The sequence below is a fragment of the Dermacentor variabilis genome, chromosome 7 (assembly GCF_050947875.1).
Source record: "Dermacentor variabilis isolate Ectoservices chromosome 7, ASM5094787v1, whole genome shotgun sequence".
NCBI lineage: Eukaryota > Metazoa > Arthropoda > Arachnida > Ixodida > Ixodidae > Dermacentor > Dermacentor variabilis.
In genome coordinates, this window is record NC_134574.1 from 172,357,902 (window position 1) to 172,381,117 (window position 23,216).

At 42.6% G+C, this 23,216-nt stretch overlaps 1 protein-coding gene across 3 annotated transcripts in view; it reads left to right on the forward strand.

The window, feature by feature from the left end:
* The window catches only part of gek (serine/threonine-protein kinase gek), a 320,768-nt gene that overhangs the window by 251,696 nt on the left and 45,856 nt on the right, over nt 1-23,216 (forward strand). For all 3 annotated transcript variants that reach the window (XM_075700310.1, XM_075700309.1, XM_075700311.1), the window contains 9 exons: nt 2,069-2,208; nt 2,519-2,600; nt 3,786-3,929; nt 9,672-9,744; nt 9,827-9,889; nt 11,692-11,772; nt 13,232-13,395; nt 14,240-14,405; nt 17,444-17,548. In XM_075700310.1, the coding sequence (XP_075556425.1) occupies nt 2,069-2,208; nt 2,519-2,600; nt 3,786-3,929; nt 9,672-9,744; nt 9,827-9,889; nt 11,692-11,772; nt 13,232-13,395; nt 14,240-14,405; nt 17,444-17,548 (1,018 nt within the window). The remainder of the gene's footprint in view (nt 1-2,068; nt 2,209-2,518; nt 2,601-3,785; nt 3,930-9,671; nt 9,745-9,826; nt 9,890-11,691; nt 11,773-13,231; nt 13,396-14,239; nt 14,406-17,443; nt 17,549-23,216) is intronic.

Below are 23,216 nucleotides of genomic sequence, written 5' to 3' on the forward strand. Positions count from 1 at the left end.
TTATCAAATAATGAACAGCCATTCTCACCATTAATACAAAAACAATGTTCACATCACAGTACATCTACAATGTTAGCAAGCCTCTGTCGTTATATTGCAAATTATGAAGCATTGTTTATAAAAAGCACACACAAAGCATTATATTAACACATGCCATGGCATATGAGTCATCCGCTGTGGCACATACAGGCTTGAGGGGTTGGAAGAAGAGGAAGACGTTTTCGTTGTCTGTTTTCCGGTAAAGACGTGGACTCCTGGCTGTCTCTGTTGTTTCGCCTGTGACAATATGAATAAATAAAAATAAGCAGTTTGTTTGCATAGAAAGGACTGTGGAGTGTGAACTATAGTAGTTTACCCAGAAATGTCTGGCTCCCTGATTGACATATAGTGTGCTCTGCTACTTCATTTCTTTTGTTTTATGTCTGCTACACCCGATGGGATTAATTTTATTGCAGTTCTGCTTGAAATTTGCATTTGATCAATCTCGAGTGACGATTTAAATTATTTCAAAACAATTAGAAAAACATTCGCCTTTGTCAATCGTGACTATTCAGTTTGAAGGCTGAATCTAATTCAACAACATTCTATTCGTTATTCATAAGTTTTGAATATTCACACACCACTATTTGTATTCTAGACACTGTCTGGGGAGAACTGGATGCTCTAGTGATGGTTCAGGGTGATGGGAGTAAGGTTGTGATGTTGATGACATTGTCTCATTTGTGGTTGGTTCACTTCCTCTGGTATTATGAGCCTGAGGGCTACAGTAACTTAGTAAGGTGAAAGATTGGGCCAATTGGCTTTACAACATGAGCTTATAGCTGTGCGAACTAAGATATGTACACAAAAAAAGAGACACACTGGAACAAGCGCTAACTTCCAACTATCAGCTTTTGTTTATTGGCCAGGTTTATATTGTTACGTAGTAGGAACGGTAAAGAAAACAGCAAAACTGGGAATGATGAAACTAGCATTTTTATTGGGCGAACCTGTGCCCTCAAAAACAGGCTACACTCAAAGAATGGCGATAGCGGTGAACACAGCCAGTGATTGTCGAAAATCTTAACTGCCGGTCAAACACGCTGGCTTTTATACACGAGCCATAGAACGTTCTAGAGTAATGGCAGGTGCCCACGTGTCTTCCAGAAAGTTCTAGACCATTCGCGTCTTGCATACATGCAATCGGATTACACAAGGTTCGGTGACAACAGGCAGAGGATAGAACCATTGATAACATTCCAGAAACTTCCGATACATGCAGGTGCATCCCACGCTGTGCAATAACATTTGTTTGATTTGATGGAGACATGGACATAGAGGTCTTTCGAGTAAAGCTGCTGACTGACTTGAGGATGGGCGACAAATAATGACGATGATAAGCGCTCACCCGAAAAAGATAAGCAAGCCCACGTGTCAACGCCCCCTTCTTAAAAAGCATCATCCCAGTGCTACAAACATAACAGGAGAGCAAAACACAAAAGAACGCACGAACTCCGGTTTGCACTCACAATGTGGAGAAATGGGAGAGAAGGGTTCTTGGCTATCCATCACCGTGATTGTGGGTGCAAACCAGAGTGAAGTGCATCCACATGGTAACTAGACATAAGGATGAATATACTCGCACTATCGCTGAGGCTGTATGCATGGTGCGGGAAGATAATTGTTTTAGTAGGCCGTCTGCTGCATTGTCAACAAAAGAATTATTCTTTTTATGAAGCACAGGCATGTGCACCTAGGTGGTTTCGCGATTTTGTTTTCCGAATTCTAATTTCCTCTGTGCATATAAATATGGCCAATAAACAAAAGCCAATAGTTGGAAGTTAGCACTTGTCTCTGTGTCTCGTTTTCTCTGTGTATGTTTTAGTTTGCGCTGCTATAACCTCATGAGGCTACAGTAAGCTCCATTAGCATGACCACATTGGCCAGTGTTGGGTCAATCAGCCACTTATCAAATGTGTGAGGTCTTTTAGGCAGTCTCCCAATAGTAGATTGAAATCCATGTTTACTAGAGTACTGTGTTCAAAGGAAATCTTGTCACTTTGCCTCTTTCTGTTGAATACCTGCTCAGGTGCCCAAGCAAGGGGGCGTGAAGAAAGGCTGGCAGCGTCAGTTTGTGGCCGTCTGCGACTTCAAGCTCTTCCTGTACGACCTTCTACAGGACAAGAATGTGCAGCCCGCAGTGGCTGCATCCCAAGTGCTGGACATGAGGTACCCCAGGATCTGCCTTCACAGACATCGCTGTTGGTCCTTTCAGAAAAAAAAAAATGTATTAATGAAAGTTTAAGACTATTTGATTCCAATGTAAATGTAAGATAGTTCATTTGCATGCCATTTCCAAGTGGCTTTGTGATGCCCATGAGCTGCATGAATCTTGCTTTGTTATCTATTCATTTCTAGTTACTTCATGCAAAGACATTTGTGTGTCTGCATGTGCAGATGAGCAGATGTGTTATGACTTCTTTAGAGATGTTGAGCACTCCTTTTTACGTCTCTATCCTTGTCTCTTTTTTGCCTACAGGGACGAAGAATTCTCTGTGACATCAGTCCTCGAGTCAGATGTCATCCATGCCAACCGGAAAGACATTCCCTGTATATTCAGGGTGAGGTTTTGGAGTCCTCCCTTCTGCCAGAAAGTTTTTATTTTTTGCAGCATAGGAATGTGTTATTTTTAAATTTTGCATGCACAGTAAGGATGTTGCTCATGGAAGCGTAGCATGAATTAATTCTAATTTAACTTGAAGACATAGCATTGGCTGTGAGGAAATCGTAGTTAGTTGCATACTTGTGGACAACTTTCCATGTTAATGGAGGGTAATGCTTCATTGGCGAACTCCGCACAAGTACAGCAACGGGGTTTTTTGAACATAGTTTCGAAGTCTACTTTGCGTTTGTTTAAGCTGAGGAACAGTAAACATGAGCATCTTATTTGGTAGAGCACTTCCATTAAAATAAGGCATAAATTACGCCACATCAGTATTAATTCTCTTTTTATTTCTTCGCTTCACTTTTCTGTATTTTCACAAATGTGAAACCGTGGCACGTGGATAGCTTGCTGACTGCTCTAATGAAACGAAAGCCACATGTGCCAAACTACTTGGCACATGTGCAGGAGCTCGTCCCCTGTTGCTTTTCCTTCACTGCCGCAGAAAATTGTGCACCAGTTTAGCCCATGTGTATCATGGTTGACAATGTCGCACTTTGAGTGGAACCTGGATACTGGTTGTTGGTGAAATGAAGAGTTGCTGTAAAACAGTTGTTTTAGGCTGTGGACAGACCTCTGCTAGCTGAAAAATTTTCTTCTTTTGTTCAGTAATCGCATCTCAGTTAAATGCATTAACGTATGACTTTTTATATGTAGCAGCATTTGCAGAAAGAAAGGAAACATCTGTACTTGCTGTGCCGTGCAGGCACAAGCACACAAATGGGCACCAGTACATTTAATTTGCCCTGCATCGTGACATGACAAAATGCACAAAAACGCATGGCGGCACACACATTTCGCTGGCACACAATCCTCGCAAGCTGGATCCCGATAGGCTTCATTGTATGACCTGCCTCTCTACTAGTTGGCAAGCCCACCTCCTCAACAAGGCACAGTGTTCGAATATTCAGCACCCCGTGTCTGACTTCAAAGGGCAGAGTATAAGAGTGCCACAAACCTCTCCCACAAGCATTGATATAGGGCTTCAACTTCTTGACATAGTGCTCTGCTACTTCAGCGTTTGTATGCATCATGGCGGTCCTGCTTGCAGCACTCTACAGTGATGGCACACTGTCACATGCAGGTTTCAACATCCATGATGGACCCTCCAGGGCTGCAGAGCCAGACACTGATGATGGTGGACAAGGAGAGCGAGAAGGTCAAGTGGGTGGATGCGCTCAATGAACTGCATCGTATTCTGCGCCGAAACAAGCTGCCACACCGGACAGTCAGTATTCTACATGCGCAAATTGCAACACTTGCCTTCTGTCTCCTTGCTCTGTCTCAATAAATACATGCAGCACAGCTAAAGCTGCAGGTTCCAACAAACTACTGGAATCCTCTTGTGCGCAATACTGGGTGAGCTGAAGGATCACTGATAGTGTTAGCAGCTCACAGTGGGCAAACATATATCCTTTGGAAAGGCTCAGGCCTCTGTTGCTGATTGGCTGATGCAACGTGTAGCTTTGGCTGCACTGCATTAACTTAATGAGGCGAAATGGAGACATGGATGCATAGGTCTTTCGAGTAAAACTGCTGACTGACTTGAGGATAGATGACAATTAAATAATGCATTGTTGTAACATACCAGCACTGAGGAAGAACTAATGGAAGTGTAATGAACATTTGCAGAGAGGAAAAGAAAGTAAATTTTACAATGGCAGCTGTACATGCGAACGTTGAACATCAACACTGTGTGTGGACTGTGGATCGCAGCCTCATATTGTCCTGAAACAATGCACCATTGTCTGTTTAGAACTTTCACTAGACACCATAGATATAAAGATGCATGTTGTCAATGACGTGGTTTTTTAGCAATGTCAGAAGCTGAAAGCAAGGAAAAAGAAGTGTTGAAAGTTCTTGTTATGGAGAGCACTTAAGAACATGAGAACTTCTTTAAAGATATAAACTTTTTTTGACATAATTTGTGATGTCTACCTATGATGTCTACATCCTTTCTAAGACTTTTTACCCACTGTTTTAAGCCACTTGATTTGACCCATGAACTACCGGCTGACAACAAATTGCAATTTTTAAATTTAATGATAATTTTTGTAGAAACCCACATAAATCAAATCAGTTTATTTTCATCTCAGGGATGAGGGCAGGCTCAGGTTAAAAGTGACATTAGTCACTTGAGGGGAACCCGAGCCTCCCTGATACATGGAAAGCATTGAGGAGAGACGAACAGAATTCATTCATAGCAAGAAGGGGTTAATATTTTACAAGTCTTAATACACATAGATTCATGATGAACTGAAGATATAGATACACAGATTCCTTTTACGGTTAAATTACGCAGTACAATACATGAAGACAAATTACGATATACACTGAAAGTTTAGTTAGTGATAAATAATATTGCATTGATTTCACGATAAAAGTGCTCCCTAATAACATGTGCACTACATTCTTCAATTATTATCTTTTTTGAATTAATTTGTTTAATAAAACAGGAACAATGAAGTGAAGCATTTGTCGTCCAAAGTGTGTTCTGCGCAATGGAATGATCCAGTGTTGTTGGGAACGAGTAGGGTATGGGACAATGTATGGTCCTAGTTGAAAAATATCCAAAAAAGCTCGATTGCTATTGAGCAGGGATTCTTTATATCTTATTGCCAGGTAATACTCGTAAAGCTGATGAATTGGGATAATGTTAAACCGCTTAAGTAATTCACCTGTGTGTGCATAGTAGTCAACATTTGCAATGTGCCTAATAACTTTTTTCTGCAGTTTGTATAGTCTGTTAATGTTCGTTGCTGTTTTACTTCCCCATAACAAAAAACAATAACTGACATGCGATAAAAACAAGCTGTTATAAAGTGTTATCTTAACGGAAACGGAAAGCAGTCGTGCAAGTATACCTACACATTTGGAAATATTAGTTAACTTAATAATTTGCAGTTCCCATGACATTATGCAATTAAAAAAGAACACTCCTAAAATTTAAATAGTCTCTACAATTTCAATCGTCGCACTACCTGAGTGTAAGGCATCGCCTGGAGAAGTAATCTGCATCCGCAACTGAAAAATGACAGCTTTTGTTTTTGATGCGTTGATGACTAATGAATTTTGCTCCCTCCATGCATTTAGGCTCTCTAATGTAGTGTTGATAAGTGCAGTCAATGTACCCATATCGTTACCAGTGAAGAAAATGCTAGTGTCATCGGCATAGCTTATGTATTTAGGTTTATAACTAATTTTTACAATATCGTTGATATATAAGTTAAAAAGTAACGGCCCTAAAATGCTACCTTGTGGTACCCCAGTGATTGTCGGCTGAAGAGAAGAGAAGTAACTCATTTTTACACATTGCGATCGGCACTTAAGGTATGATTTCAAGAGTGAAAGTGGGATGCCACGAATATCACACATTTCTAGTTCTTCAATTAAAGTTTAGTGACAGAGACGATCAAAGGCCCTGGAAAAATCTACAAAGATTTCAATGCAGAGGTTCCCATCTTCAAAAGATTTTAGAATTATTTCTTTTTGGGCTAGTAACGCAGTCTCAGTCGACCTGCCCTTCATGAAATCGTATTGTGAATTTTATTATGATAAATTTGGTGCGAAAGTTTATGACTCTTTTAAAAATAATTTTTTCAACGCCTTTTGAAAATATCGGTAATATAGAAATGGGTCAGTAGTTTGTAAGGTCATTTTTGTCTCCTTTTTTATATAGCACAGTGACAACAGACGTTTGCATTTGTTTTGGAAAACAGTCTGTCGATAAAGACAGGTTATAAATGTGAGTGAGCACAGGAGCTATAATATGGATTACATGCTTGATCGGAGATATCTGAAAGCCATCTTTTTCACACGCGCTGGTTTTCTTTAGCGCAGAGAACGTTAAGGCTACTTCTTGAAAATATGCTGTTCGTTTTTGCAGTCTCTGCACGAGTTACCGTTGGCTGTAATTTTTACGTTGGCTGTAGAACGTTTAGGAGAAAGTGGTTAAATTTTTCTGCAAGCTCTAGATCTTTAACAATGCGGCCATCTTTTTCTCTTTCCGTAATGCCTGAGCAAATAGGTGTCCTGTGAACTAACGTATTAAGCTTCCTCTAGATATTTGCACTCCCATAGCAGTAGTCTGTATAAAATCGTTGACTCAAATAATTTATTTTTTCTTTCCTAATAAATGCATTTACTTTGTTGCAGAATTCTTCAAATGTTTTTAGGTCTGATATGTCTCTAGTTTTTAAAAACCTTCTAAAGAGTTTCGTTTTCTTTTTGATAATTTTTAAACATTCATGATTTATCCATGGTTTTCTATTTTTATGGCGTTCTTTTACAACCTTTTCTTTAAAATGCTTAAGATAAATTTAAGGATAGCTATGAATGTCTCGTAGGCTGAATATGCAGTTAATGAAAGGTAGACTGTACTCCAATCTGTTTGGGAAAGACTTGTGCTAAAAGCAGCTAATGTAAGAGGTGTGATGTCTTGAACTGTTCTAGTTGGTAACTCCGTGGGCTTTTTGGTAGCACTGTCTGTAATAAAATAAAGTGCTAGGTGGTCGCTCATATTGCAACACAATAAACCTGACTTCAGGTTATCTTTGTTTATGTTGGTAATAAAAACATCAATTAAAGTTGCCGAATTTGGTGTGATACATATGGGGCAATCTGTTACTATCTCATAACCATTTGACACAACCGTAGCCGCAAACTCAGTTACGAGGGGAGAAGACTCCAGTACATTGATGTTAACGTCACCACCAAGAATTAGTCTTAAGTTGTCATTTACGTAATTGAATAATTTTTCAAGAACACTAGGGAAATTATTTACAGATGAATCAGGTGGTCTGTATATGACAGAGCAAACGTAATTTCGGGACGTTAGAGTTAAGCATTCAATGTCAGAATTAATAAAAGAAAATTCTGGTGCTATCTGAGATTCTATGCCGTTCTATGCCGTGCAGAACATGCGAGTTTTCATCTTTTCGTGCAAGAATATGCCCATCATTCGTCCGCACAAATTTCCTGTTTCCTTTTTAGCTATTGCCATGCCAAGAAGTTTCTTTAAAACTGGGCATAAGTGTTCATTGATGAATACAGGCGTGTTAGAGGAGTGGCCAAGATCCTTTGTTGAGACATGCGTTTTCTTTGCTTTTTGAAGCACCGAATCGAGTTTAAAGTGGCTCTTGAATTGCACTACTACGTTCGGGTTTGAAGTGGCATTTTTTGCAGGTACACGGTGACACTTTTCAACATCATCTTTCGAGATGGGAACATTTGACAGTGCGCCAATCTCTGGAAGGGTACTAGGAAGGTCCTCATCAGCAAGTTTGGGTATTCCCTTAATGTCAAGTTTACATTTCCGAGAGTATTGTTCAGAGGCAGTGATCCTGTGATCGTGTTGAGACATTTGTTTTCTCAATGCTTCGCACTCAGTTGTTAGCTTTTCTTTGATGCTCCTTAGAGACCTGTGGTCTCTCGCAAGATCAACGTTTTCTCCCTTTAATTATTCGACTTCTTCATTCAAAAAGCTCACACTGTGTTTTAGGTCTCTTATTTCCTTCCGTAGTTCTCTCTCAATTGCAGATTTGAATTCAAGCATTTCCTTTCTCATCTCATAAGCTGGTATTCCACTCATTTCATATTCATCCTCCCACTCGAAGCTTGTTAAACGGGCAATTGTGAACATGTGCTTCACCAATGCCATGAAAAAAATCATGTCCTGTCATGATACCTGTCAGCCTAAGCGAGCAAGCCAGTCGGCTTTCTGCGGCTGGTTATCCCAAACATGTGCTTGTTTCCGTCGCGGAAGGCTTGGTGAAGAAGTGCAAGAAGCACCGCTGTGAACAAACCACCGAAAGGAAAAAGACAGCGATGATTCCATACATGCACGGTATCTCCCATAGGCTGAAGGAGGTGGCCAATAAGGCAAATGTGAAGTTGACATTCTCTGCCCCAGACAAGCTATCATAGTTGTGTAAGTTGACGAACCCGTTTCCTAAACGATCAAGGGGATGTAAAGTGAAGCATAGAAATAAGTTTGTGGAGTGTGCGGGGGGGGGGTCTTGTGGTCGGGTATACATAGGGCAAACTGGCAGATGCCTTAATGAAAAGCTTGCAGAACACAGACGAAATATGGTGAAACCAAGGGACGGGAACCTCTCTGAACATTGCCATGATTGTCCCAGCAAAATGTGCAAGCCAATGTTTGGCGCCCACACAGTGGAGGCCAGAAGCAAAGACCGCTGCATGCATGAAATAATCGAAGCCCGGCTAATTCGGAAAAAGTGAGCAGTCTGTGTTAGCACACCTTCAGTTAATCTTTCTGACAAGGAAATCGCGTTCCTGGACGGTAATGGCATGCGCATGCGTAGAGTGTGATTTATCTTTTGTATTTTTGTATCTTTCCATACCTGCTTCACTATATATCTGCCTCTGTGTTTCAATAAACGTCAGTTGAAAGTTAGTGCTGTCCTGTGTCTCTGTGATGTCCCTGTCCTTTTTAATTGTACTAAAGGCTTTGGCCATTAGGAGTCTACTTGCACTTTCTTTTGTTGTGTGCATTGCAATCACTATGCAATGTTTTCAGCATAGCATACCCATTAGTAGCCTGACAACAGTTGAAGGCTGAATTCCTTGTACTTGTAGATTCAAATGTTTTATTTGCAATAGTTTGCACAGCTTCACAACTCTAGAACAAATATCTGATTGCTTTCATTCATAATGTAATGCTTTTGAAGATCTTCAATGTCTAAAATATGTGTTGTGTAATATTTTGAGAGAAAAAATCAGCAGAACATTACACTCCTGTGACATGGGATGGCCTGCTGCACGTGGGGCAATGCATAACCTGTGGAGTTTATACCTGACTGTTGGAAGAACATGTTATAGCAACCATGACCAGATCAAGGACTTGTGGAAGTACATTATTAGATAACTTAGTTAAGTTGGTAACCATTAAATGTGATTCGCACCAAGCAGAATTGCCCTGTGACACGGTTTAACACGTTCTGCGCAGGTATTCCAGGCAAAGGAAATCTTAGATAGCACTGTTGTGATTATCAAGAATGCCTTATCAGCAGCTGTGATAGGTGAGTTGTGCTTCTAATAGCAATGCGTTGCATTGACGATTACCATTCAGCACTGAAGCCACGTAATAAATGTTTCTTTCAGAAGCTGACAGAGTTGCTCTAGGTACTGAGGAAGGGCTCTACTGTGTGGATTTGGACAGAGAAGGTATGTCCCAGTGAATGCTGGCATAGGTCATGAAAAATTACCTGTCATCTTTCTGGTATGCTTGTTACTGTTCTGTTTGTGTGCTGCAATGGTTTTAAATATTATATTAATTTTTAGGTCAGTAGACATACAGAGAATGTTATCAGCATTATTTTTGTTCAAGTACTGTGGTGTCAGTATTATATGGGGTGTATGGTAAGTTTATATTGGAATGACATAGCAGTGTGCATGAAGCGATCTGCATGAAAGCAGCTGATGAAAAAAATAGTTTAATAGGACACCACACATATACTACAGTCAACCCAAGATGTACCAAACTCAACGGATAAGACATAGTATTGAACAATAATAACAGCAACCAAATTTAATAGTGAATTCCAATGGCAGATTCGGAGTGGCTGACGAACTCTGCGCAGGAGCATTCCACTACGGCGGAGGGCAACCTAATAAAATCTGCGATTGAAACGCACACACCCCTGCCAGAGTAATTAGCAGGGGTGCCAGCGCACATCCACTTCCGCAAGTGCCCAACATTCCACGCATTTTTCGGCTTTTCGGCTTGAGCTCTCGAGCTCACGTTTTGTTTAGAAGTTGTGTGTTTCTTTTTAGCCTCCTGTGCTCTAATGGAAGTCACACCACATGTAAGGCTGCTTCTCTTGTCTGTTGTAATTTTGCGTCGGAAATATTGGAGACGCAGTGAAGCCCGCGAAATGTTGAGTGGCAACACATTGAGACAGCCTGAAATGCCTTCGAAACTGGATTTTATCAACAAAAGTAAAGGCTGTTAAAATGCGAACTTCCAAAAAAGGAGCTGTTGTTACCTCCTCATTCGAATACTGGTGAACGACATCGGCGACAAAACATGCAACTTTCGGTCTCTTGGCTGGCGGCCGAAATGTGATGTCGAAAGCTTGCTTAGAATACACTAGCTTCCAAAGCTTATTTATCACTTGAGTCACCGTGGGTCGATTCGGAACTTGAGCTAGATAAATCATCACTGTCCGTAAGCAATAAAAGTGCAAGTTGACAATGCGAAGCACCACTCATTGCTTCCAAGAGACCGCGATGTGCGTTCATAGGCACGCGAGCCCAAGCGGTGCATTGCCAGTGGGTGGCCTAACATCACGCGACTTTTGGTCGACTCATCAATTTTTGTGGAGTATAGAGAGCACTGCTCCATGGAGTGGATCTAGCGGCGGTACTCCTCCCTATCCGCCAGTGAAAAATACGGGTGGCACTCAGTCTCCCAGTGGAATAGACTTGCTCTGCAAGGAGCAGAAACCTACTACCGGAAGTGCGCTGAATCTGCCATTGGAATTCATCATTACACCACGCTGAACACAGTTCAACACAAGTCTGGACAAATGTGCCCTGTATTCATTGTAGCAGCTATCACTCTATCACTCTTCATCATCATGGTCTAATGATCAACTAGTAATGTGCTTGTTGCTTACCATAAATGATCTCTGGCTTTTCAAAGAATGTTGCGGCGTTCATCTCGGCTGTCTCTGAAGACTATATCGACAAAAAAAGACAACAGTTGAGGAAGTCATTGTTGCAAAATTAGAGAATGAAAGACAAGACAGTACAGGCACAGTCTGTCAGCATGAGTGCTCCCTCTAGCACCCATGCTGTCCTGTCTTGTGTACTTTGTGCTCGTCTGATTTGCCATCCGATGCATTACCCGAGTATTGACCAGATTGTGACCAGCAACAGGTTCATACGAAGGCTAGACTATTGTTCCTGATCCATTTGCTTCCTCAGATGTGCATACTTCACCCAACTTTTGTCTGTTTCTTCAGAAATTGCCCGTATTGGCGATGGCAAGAGGATTGCCCAACTTGAATACATTCCAGAGGAACAACTCCTCATTGCTATTGCAGGTATGTGAAACCCATTGTTGTTGCCTCTCCATGCAAATGAAGCTCAAGTGCAAACTACTACTCTTGATTTTTAACAGAAAAACCATTTATTTTATGACCCATTTCATTTTTCATTCATTTTTGTACCAGCTCATTGACTCTGATGTGACTCAAGTGCCGCTATGCTGCTGTTATCATTAGGATTGGCCGCTTCACGTTGGATATGATAAGAATGGAAAATCAAATGGAACATTATTGAATATGGGCCTTGCCTTGAAACTATTTTGAACAGCATCACAATGCAATTCATGAGCAAGTGTAACAAAATTGATGCCAAGCATGCTTGAAAATAGCTTGTAGCGTGCTCTATATGCATAGAGCTCAATCTGCATTGACCCAAGCATGCTTGAAAGTGTGCATGTGGTGAGGTGATGCCAAAATGACCTTTTGCAGTGCTCAACTTGCATTGAGTTTAATCTGAATCAACCCAAGCATAATTTTTCTTGTGCATGTAACGAGTTATTGCCAAACATGCTTTAAATATAGTTGTAGTTGTGCTTAATGTTCCCTGAGCTGAATCAGCGTAATCAGCGTGCTAAAGGTAATTTTGGCAACAAACAAAATTACCTGTAGCAGTCTTCTATATGCATCGAGTTCAATCTGCATTGACCCAGCCCCTAAAGTGAGCACATGGTATGGTCATGGCCAGCATTACTTCAAAATTACTTGTAGAGTGCTCAATATCATCATCATCATCATAATCATCATCATCATAATCCTGGTTACGCCCACTGCAGGGCAAAGGCCTCTCCCATACTTCTCCAACTACCCCAGTCATGTACTAATTATTGTCCCTGCAAACTTCTTAATTTCATCCGCCCACCTATCTTTCTGCCGCCGCCTGCTACGCTTCCCTTCCCTTGGAATCCAGTCCGTAACCCTTAACGACCGTCGGTTATCTTCCCTCCTCATTACATGTCCTGCCCATGCCCATTTCTTTTTCTTGATTTCAACTAAGATGTCATTAACTCGTGTTTGTTCCCTCACCCAATCTGCTCTTTTCTTATCCCTTAACGTTACACCCATCATTCTTCTTTCCATAGCTCATTGCGTCATCGTCAATTTAAGTAGAACCCTTTTCGTAAGCCTCCAGGTTTCTGCCCCGTACGTGAGTACTGGTAAGACACAGCTGTTATACACTTTTCTCTTGAGGGATAATGGCAACCTGCCGTTCATGATCTGAGAATGCCTGCCAAACGCACCCCAGCCCATTCTTATTCTTCTGATTATTTTAGTCTCATGATCCAGATCCGTGGTCACTACCTGCCCTAAGTAGATGTATTCCCTTGCCACTTCCAGTGCCTCACTACCTAGGCTCAATATGTGTTAAGTTAAATTTGCATCAACCCAAGCATGCACAAAAGTGTGTAATTGACAGGGGTCCAAGTCATCCTTGGATGTGGCCATGTTTCTCATGCAGGCAAGCAGCGTCATCTGCGCTTGATTCCTGTAGGCGCACTTGATGGGCACGACGTGGACTGGATCAAAGTGGCCGACACGAAGGGCTGCACCACTTTCTGCACTACCCACATGGACCATGGTGGCACACCCACCTATTACTTTTGTGTCGCCGTCAAGAAACAGGTTCTCACAGCATTCTGCATTTGGTTATTTGACAGTGTTCTAGAAGTATTTAACAACAGGAACAGTGCCATTTGCAAGGAGCAGTACTGATGCCGCAAAAGCACTTGCTGCCACATGCACTTCTGTTATAAAGCAGGTCTTGCCATCTGCTACTCTCCTGAGATCTCTAAATATTTGTTTCCTTACATAAACACAGTGTCACGTCGTTTTGTTTCGATGCACAATGCTAAACATGGTCTGGAAAAAAAAAAAGAACAGCTGAATTACTGAAAAAAATGCTCCCCGGGCTATTTTAGCCAAATGCCAGATTTTTACTTCAGCCACAACTGACCGTGGTACCAAAAGCCTGTCAAAAAATGACTATTACCATTGCAACAGAGGAGCCAAGCATACAATGCCCCAGAACTACTTGTCATTAGGCTTAGAAGCTTTGAAGGTTGAGCTGTGATGTTCAGAAAAGCAGGCACAATATGTTTAGCTTGTGGATTGGAAGAGATGTGCTCAAGTAATAGTCTCGAGTATTGATTGATTGGTTATCAAAGAAAAGAACACTGTAAAAACTTTGGTTATCTTTACCTGATGCTAGTATGGCTCTTGGTTCCAAAAACATTGCCATATTCCTTGGCCGCAACTCCTAAATGATATTGTGACCCTCAGTGTCATCCGCTTCTAAAGCACCAGCTTTGGACTTTCATTTTACCTCTTTATATGTCTGTAAAACTAGTGTTGTCCATTAACAGTGTGAGAACATGAGGAGCCTCAACCCTGAGCCAATGTTTAGATGAGTGTGCTTGCCGAAATGTTAGCTCTGTTCTGCCCTTATACTGTCAATAACTGCCTTCAGGTCCTAGTTCATCAGGTGAATCGAACGAAGAGCCGTCACGGCGGCCGACAGGTCATCAGTGTTCCCGGCGTGGCCCAATGTCTGGACGTCTGGCAGGACCGACTCTGCGTTGGCCTCCCCTCCCTCTTCTACCTGTACAATCTACAGGGCACCACAGAGCCCGTCTGTGAGTGGAACCATCAGTTAACTTCTGTAGCCTGTCTTATTTGTTAGGGGTTGTTTGTATATCACACTCTCTAAATTTATTCTAATTTAGTTATTTATTTACTTATTTTACCCTCAGGGTCAACAGACATTATAGATATTCTGTATCATTATTAATAATGATACAGAATAGAATAATGAATTTAAAGAACGTATAAAAGTATTGCTAATTATACAGTTAAACCTTGATGTAACAAACTTCAATATAACGAAATTATCGATAGGACCATAACTTTTCATATCCTCTTGTCCACACAACACCATGTATTTAGAACCTCAATATAACGAAGTGTGTTTGCATGCGATTTCAATATAACGAAATTTCACTTCCGCCACCCGCACGAGTAAAGGCAAAGAGGGGGAGGGGAGCGAGCTCGGGATAACGCGATCAAGCGCGCTCGAGGAGCAGGGCGGTGGGGGGGTGATAACTTGGCGGGCTTTGAGATTTATGCCGTGCACTCCACCTTGGCTGTGCATGGCTGTAAGCACGACTGAGTGCATACGCAGCCGCCCACGCTGCTTTAGAGGTAATCTGCCGCGTGTGCAAAGAGTGGCCGGGCCAAGATGGTGTGGCATCATGTAAGCTGTCTTTCCAGGAGTTTAGTATTGGAGGTTGCATATTTACTCTCAGGTTTCGGTGACCCATTCGAGTGATATGCAGACGAAGCATTCGCTCCCCTTTGCCCGCGCTATTCATGATAACGTCGCCCCAGTGCAGTCTATGCTATCAGACGCGGGGGCGGAGTGCACGCAGAAGCGTGGCCGGCTTCGCTTAATTTGTATTGCTGTTGTGAAGATATCGTTCGCGTACGTGGCATGGAACTGTATCATTCATTGCCGACTCCCAAATTCGTCCAACTGAATTGCTTTCTCATTCAAACTTGCTTTTCTCGATTGCCTGATAACTCAGAAAATTTTGCAGCCCCTTTCCTTGTGAGAAAAATCGATCGGCAACTGTACATATTTGCATAAAAAATCGAATTTGAATACAACAAAATTTTGGTATAACGAAGCGAATTGCTGATTTTACCTACTTCGTTATATCAAGGTTTAACTGTACAACATTAGCTAGAACAAAATAAGGGCCCAATAGAGAATGTCACAAAAATATTGCCTAACAATGAAATATTAGCTAAAGAAGAAACAGAAGCGTGATAAAGAAATGTTACAAAATATTGGTTAATGCATTCACAAATTTGTCATGGTTTGGGATTGTTACTGTGTGGCTAGACAGTTCCAATCATTAGACGTTCGTGGTACGTAAGTGTGCAGAAATGAATTGGTCCTACATACCTGAATTCCAACCCTTTGGGCATGGTCTACATGACGTGAAATATAATAGGGAGAAAGGACAAGCAGATCACACAGGCAAGGATAATGATATAGTTTGTGAAAGAGGCTTAGGCGGAGCATCATACGGCATTAAGCAACGGAAGGTAGTTGGTTAGTTTTCATTAATGTTATGCTTGCAGTTCTGCTGCATTTATTTAGACAGTATAAAACGAACCAAGTTATTTTGTACCATTTATAAAGATTATATCAAGTTCGTTTATATGAATCCCAAATTTACACTGCATATTCAAGTTCGGTGCGGATGAATAATTTGTATAACGTTAATTTAGACAGGTGAAGGTGAATGCAAATCTTTCAAAAAGACTTGCTTTCAGTCATCAATGTATACCAACTTGTCCACACCTCTAGCCTTCTGAACTTCTTGCTTCCAATACTGAATCAAACAATAAGTACCTTTTTTTTTTATCGAGATAACAATAAATAGAGGAGTCTTCGCACTGCATGCTGGCAATAGCTGCTCCTTCTCGTGCAATTTCAAAAATAATTAGGAACTTATGTATGCATTGTAGTAATGGACAGTGAAGCCAAGGTAGGCATAAGGGAATTATCTGTATTTTTTTAATTGATAAAGTCTAAATAATAAGGAATAGAGAAATAAAAGTGGAATTTGTCTTTTCTTCCACTTTCATGGTTTATGTAATTGTATCCTTTGCTTTGAACTTGTGAGCATTGCAGATGCCTAAATTTGGCTTCGATAGAAGGCATGCCTCGTTCGAGGTGGCTGAAACACGTTTTGCATGTGCTTCTCTGTTTTCATTGTATATTGTGAACCCCAAAAATAAATGAACATTCTGTGAGGAAACAAATGGACTGCGTGGAATTCAGGACAAGTACGTAGACAAGGACATAATCACAGGCAGTGAGACTAAAGACATACATTGACGAGCGACAAAGAATAAAGTTAGTCGAAAGTTAGTGCTTGTCCATGTCTCTTGCTACATCCTTGTCTTAAATTTCTAGCAGTCCATTTATTTCCCCACAGTATGAACCAACTCGCCCAACAACCAGTCTTATTGAAACAAACATTCCAAGAATTTTCAAGAAAGAGCTAGAGAGCAGCGCTGCCCATTTACCTTTGCATCTGTCTTTCTTGCCTAATGTGATGGCCACAATGACCTGCTCTTGCTGCAAATTGTGCCTCTATACTGCTTTTGTTGGCCCCTCCAACAGATACGAACGAAAGGGCCAAATCCATGAAGCCTTAAGATCAGAAATCATTAGCCTTTCTGTAGACGTATTAAGTTTATGCAGCACCGAAGACACAGATCTGTGCAGGAATGCTGGTGGTGCCACCGTGTGACACTGACATGACTAGGGTACAGAAAACTGTAATTGCAGTGACCACATTCTACCCATATACTGGTGCTAGGGCATTGGCAGTGGTTATCATCAGTGCAAAGGGTATGCATCCCCCCTCTCCCCTTTTCTGCAAGCACAATGACAAGCACAAAACCTTCTAACATGTTGAGGGTGAATAACGCATCACAACGGCACTACCAACACTGCTGCTTAGGTCTGTGAGCTGGCACTCTGCAATTCTGTAAACTATGATACGTTTATTAGCAGATGATTTAAAACTCTGTTGGGGATACATCTGCACTGTTCTACAGTCATGTTGTCATCTGCTGTTTACGTTGCAACTTGCAGGTTTAGTCCAGCCTGACAACAACCTGTCTTTCCTCCACCACAATCCGATGGATGCCTTTATGGCTGTGGAACTTCCGAACAATGAATACCTGCTGGTGTTTAGTCGTAAGTAATGGCACTTCTACTTTCAAAAAGGGGCAATGACTTTAGCTATACTGCTAAGTTACACTACTGTAACGTCAAAAACGCCAGTCTTACTGTAGACAGAGGCTTGTGTAAGCCAGAAAAGACGCCAAAAGTGACAAACAGGTGGTGATGTAGCCTTGTATTTCCAGCATTAGCTGCTCGTCACATCATGTATTTAGCTACATCTAGTTGAAGCTGCTTAATAGCTTATCGATAAATGGGGGTTGCATTCTATTGTAGTGGAATCAATGACTCGGGTAGTTTTGATAAGCCTTAATGCAGGGAAGCTGCCCATACAGCATGACATCATACCAATGTACTGGTGCTGTGGTTTAAGCATAAATTCAAGGAGTGAAAGCGTAGACTGTTTTTTTCACCGATGATCAACCTTTTCCCAACCAATAAATGCAAATATTGCCTTGAAAAGAACTGATGCAGTGTTGCTCTTCGATGTCACTTTCAGTGTCAACTTAAGGATAGTAAATTTGGAGGAACACTTAATTAGTTTAGACTGACCAAATATCCTTTCAACACTCTAATTTTCATTAATTTCACGGTAAGAGGTTGGTTAGCAGAATAGAAAATGAAGATCAGACTTCAATTTTTTTCAAGTTCATGCTGAAACCACAGTACCAGCTCATCAGTGTGACATCGTGAATTTCAGTGTGCCTTCTTGTATTTAGGCCTTTGTGGGGCAGTAAAAGTTCTTAAAACTTGCCAAGTACAGTCTTCAGCTATGTTAGAATACAATGTGGTCCATCTTTACCGTTAAAAAATTAATGAGGCTTAGGCAAATACTCTCAAAATCCATGACATCATGGTGATCTGGTTCAGGAACTTCAAAGTGATGGCAAGGTAAATATACCTGGTAGCGCAGCTTCCATAGAAGCCTATACATTCAAAACATGACAGTTCTTCAGCAGTTCATGGAGCTTAGTGCCATCTGTGTGACGAGGGAACACTTCTGGCGAAACAAAAAATAATGCGATGTCATATCCATTAAAAACAGAAGTGAAATCATTTTGTTCTCAAAGGCGTGAAATTTGTTTTGGTGGCCTGCCATTAAGCTGTATATTTAAATGCACCGCCATTCAACTGTATGGGCGTTTCGAGCTTTCAGCGCAGAAACCGGTGCAGCAGAAGGCCAGCTGCACGGGTGTCGAAATCGCACCCCTGCACAAAACACACCTTCTTTGGAGGCCAACGAAAGCTTTGGGTGTAGAGTGCTAGTCCCATCGCCAGACACCAAGCCTGTCATTTATCGCAGCGGCATGAAAACAGCTAAAGTAAACAATTATCTGGCGGTCGTAACTCACTACTTTGGACTGAACAGGTTAAGAAACTGTGAAATTACCCATGCCACTAAATTCAGACACACATTGACAAGCAAAACAACACATGTGAAGGGGGTGTATTGTAACCAAAATAACTTTACGAGCATGCCTTTCTGCGGGCTTCAAGAGCTGTATTGCATTGCAATCATCGGCCCCACTTATGATAGTCACTGAAAAAAAAAGGTATTTATTGATTATCCTTGTTGTATTTTCCTCTCCCGCCACACTATATAAAATTGATTATTTTTGTCGAATGAATAAGCTGTGTCCTATTTTAAATAAAAAGTTTTTTTTTCTTTCCCAGTGTTCGTTCCCCCCCTCACATAGTCGCGCATCAATCGCTGCTCCCATAACCACCCTTTCTGATGTCGGTGACAATTTGTCCTGAACCGCTTTGTGCCCGAAGCTTCGCGACCTATTTGGATCGACCTTGGTTGCGTGGTTGCCATCGTTCTTTTGTCTTTGCATCATTTCAGGGATATCGAGCCTTCTCTCACGGTGTGAGTGGCTTTTTTAGTATATTGTAGAAATGCAATCCACCAATACAGCTGGGCTTATTTTTCTCTTTATTTTCCCCTTGTAAGGTTTGGGTGCCGTGGTCTCAGAGTCGGGCGACACACCAAAGTTTGCGCTCTTTGCCTATGCTGCCATTGTGTCTTAAAAACAAGTAGCTGGCCTGTGCTACCCGCGCATTGGATGGAAGCTAAGCGGGCCCACGCCGTCGTCCATATTACCTTGACAAGAGTTGCTTCTTTGGTGAGGAGTTGCGAGGACAAGAGGTTGGAGGAGCAGAACAGGTGGTTTATTCATATAGGAGAATTGGAGCAAGCTCATTTACAGGTCAAGGGATAAGATATTTGCAGGAGTACCGAACACAGTACAATTTGTTGAATCTTACCATGCAGCTACATCGTTCTTGGAGCATAAGCTACATGATGTTAGCAAGCTAAATCATTCAGGCAGGCTTATCAGTCACAGGTAGGCTTGTGCAAATATAAATTTTTTTGGCTTTAAGTGAAGTCGAAGCGAATAGTAATTAGTGGCAAATAATTTCGAAGTGAATAGTTCGAATAGTTCAAGTAGTTGTGGGATTTGCATAAAACCTTGACATGAGTGCCAGATGTTGACAAATCTAACGAAATTTGTTCTTTACTTGCTTAAAAGGTAGGGGCATGTAAAAACTCGAATATCACTGAATCGAATTGAATAGTGAAGGTTGAAATAATTTGATTCACGAATTGCATATTCGATTTTTCAAATATTCTATATATTCAGTGTAGAGACCCATAGAGTGCCACATGTCACATGTGCGCGGTGTTTGATGCCGCCCAAGCAGGCGTTTCACTTCATTTTCGAAACAAAAGGAGCACCGAGAGTGCCATGAATGGGCCGCCCCAGCTGATGCAGTAGTGGACTTTGTCACTGTGAGTACTCCCTGACGTTAGCCTGGTGCCGGGATCACGTACACAGCGCCCGAAATGCTACAATTCGCAGAACGGCGCCGCATCGGCCGGGTTCGCCTCTGTTGGTGAGGTTTGTCCGGGTCAACAGGACTGATAAAAATTGTAACACGGTGTGGACAGACAGAACGACAACAAAAGCAGCGCATATTACGTTAGCCGTCTATATGCACACAGATTGCGTTGGATTGCAGTGGCAAACTTCATGCTGCTTCAAACAGCCATCAATCTAACCCACACGTGTGGTCTCGGTACTGATCACTGATGAGCCATCCATATGAACATATTCGAATGTTCGTCACACACTGCCTAGGCCATTAGGCCTAATCAGTGCTGCTTCCTCGGGCGACATCATCTGTGACTAAAGCTATGGTTTGGTGCCGAATCAGCTTAGATCTATTTGCAGCAGCTGCGTGACGCTCTGAAGAATCAGCAAACGGCCTCGAAAATGACGTTGAGTGCACGCAATGGCAACGAAGTTATTCATGGCTGCCATTTTTGCAACACACTGTACGGCGGCCTCTTGTTCACGGCGCCATTCATAGATGCACATCAGTCTATTTTTGTAGCTTAGAGCAACCCCTCACAAGACTATAGCTTTTGATTTAGATGGTGGATGCGGAAGTGTCATGGCCAGTTGCAGGCATTTGCGCAGATGGAAGATAAGTGCGGGGGAAGGGGAGCAGTGAGCGAGCATCACGCAAACTTGCCGTGAGCCTCGAAATTTCAGAATCCTTGACAGATGGCAAAAACGGCGCGGACAGCTCCTGTGGAGGACATGTGGAGGGGTGATCAATTAAGTCACTTGATGCGCGGTCATTTCGTCTGTCGTCCAGGTTGGCCTTAATGTAGCGACCGAGGTTATGTCCCCTACTACAATGTGTGAGTCAGCGAGCAAAAGGCCTGAGAACCGTTTGGACCAATGGCAGAAGCCTTTTCTTTTTTCTTCTTCTTCTTCTGACCTCGCAGCTTGCAGCTCGAGCCACGAGACACGCGCCGAAGCGTGCCATATGTAAAAGGTGGCCAAAAAAAGTGACGATGGCTGCTAGAAGGCTCTCCCCTTTTAAGAGAACAGCAGCAGTGTAACGGTGCTAAAAAAACAGCCTTTGATGCCGGGCAATCGGGTAGGTCCGTTGTTTCAGCGGTTGTGGAATCACTGAACGTGAATAATGATGACAAGGTCACTAGTTTGACTAGTTCGACCTTGTGCATCACCACAACTTCTTCACATCCGTTGAGGTCGATAGTAACAGCTTTTCTGTCCGCTTGAGTACCTTGAAAGGGCTGTCATATGGTGGCATAAGATATGATTAGATGCCTTCACACCGTACAAAAATGTGGCTCACTGTAGGCATGTCTTCATCGGCAAAAACATTTCTTGATGATGCAACCCTACTAGGGCAAGGACACAAATGTGCAAACAGGAAACGGAGCTGCTGAACATAGCTGTCTGGGTTGGGTGTGGCAACAGTAGCTGGTGGGAGAAATTCACAGGGCAGCCACAACATTGTACCTTCCTTGAAAGAGGAGTGCATGCCTAGCAGGATGAGAGGAACGTTTTCAGCCCAAGAAGAGCGAGCGTGGTGGGCCATCAAGGTGGCGTTAAGTTGGCAGTGAAGGTGTTCAACCATTCCATTTGCCGATGGGTTATACACGGTAGTATGAACATGGCAGACGCCAAGCAGGCGCGTGAGTTCTTGGAAGAGATCACGTTCGAACTGTCAGCCGCGATTGGTTGTAACAGCGCTGGGGCACCTGAAGTGCGAGATCCAGCCACTGACAATGTTGAAGCCACTGCAAGTGCCTTTATGTCAGTGAGAGGAAAGGCTCCAGGCCAGCAGGTATAACAGCAAGTATAACGGGTTGATGGGAAGGCTGTGTACCTGAAGCCGAGAAAATAGCAGGTGCAAATGGTTGCTATGCTGCTCGGGGGAAATATTAGCCACCAGAAGATCATCAAGGTATGCAAAGACGAAGAGGAGTCCTGGGGTGACCTCGTTGGTCAGCGTCTGGAATGTCTCCGCAGCATTTCTCAGCCCGAACGGCATGTGGACGTACTCGAAAAGCCCGATTGGTGTTGCAATTGCAGTCTTTGGGATGTCTGCTGGCTCGACAGGGATTTAATGGTAGGCCTTCACAAAATTTTTCTTGCTGAATATTACCGTTCCAGATAGGTTGGCTGTGAAGTCATCAATGTGGGGGAGTGGATAGCGATCGGGTATGGTGCATGCGTTGAGCGCATGGTAGTGCATGGAGCGTACGGGTGTGAATCCCCTGTGCCACGCTTTGGTACCATGCGGAGAGCTGAAGACCAACTGCTCGATGAAGGACATATGATACCCAGTTGCAGCATGTGATTTAATTCTCCCCTTGCGATGGCAAGGCGGTCACCAGCAATGCGTCTGGGTCAGCAGAACACTGGGGGGCTTGTGGTGACAATATGATGCGTGACATTATGACGTACTGGCAGCTTAAGATTTAAAGGGTCCCTGAAACGGTTCGGACAAATTTTGTAGATGCGTAGGGTACAGCTTAAGTAGAACATTCGCAGCACAATTTAAGTGAACCGTTATGTATTAATGGAGCTACAAGCGATCGCAAGTTACCCTCCTCCCTAGCCATGCTTTTCCTCCTCAACTCGTTCGCCGAGCGATCGGGGCTAAGCTCTGCCTTCACTGGTCCTGCGTCACAATGCGACGTCACATCGTCCATTTTCCGGTTGTTTTTGAGCCCGCCCCCCCCCCCCGCGAGAAACCTCTCCGCTAGCCGCATGGCCGTCGACCACAAGCGAGAGTTTTCGAAGCAGCGTGCGTTGCGAGCATTCTGTCGTAGAGCCAACGTGTCTGGTATTCC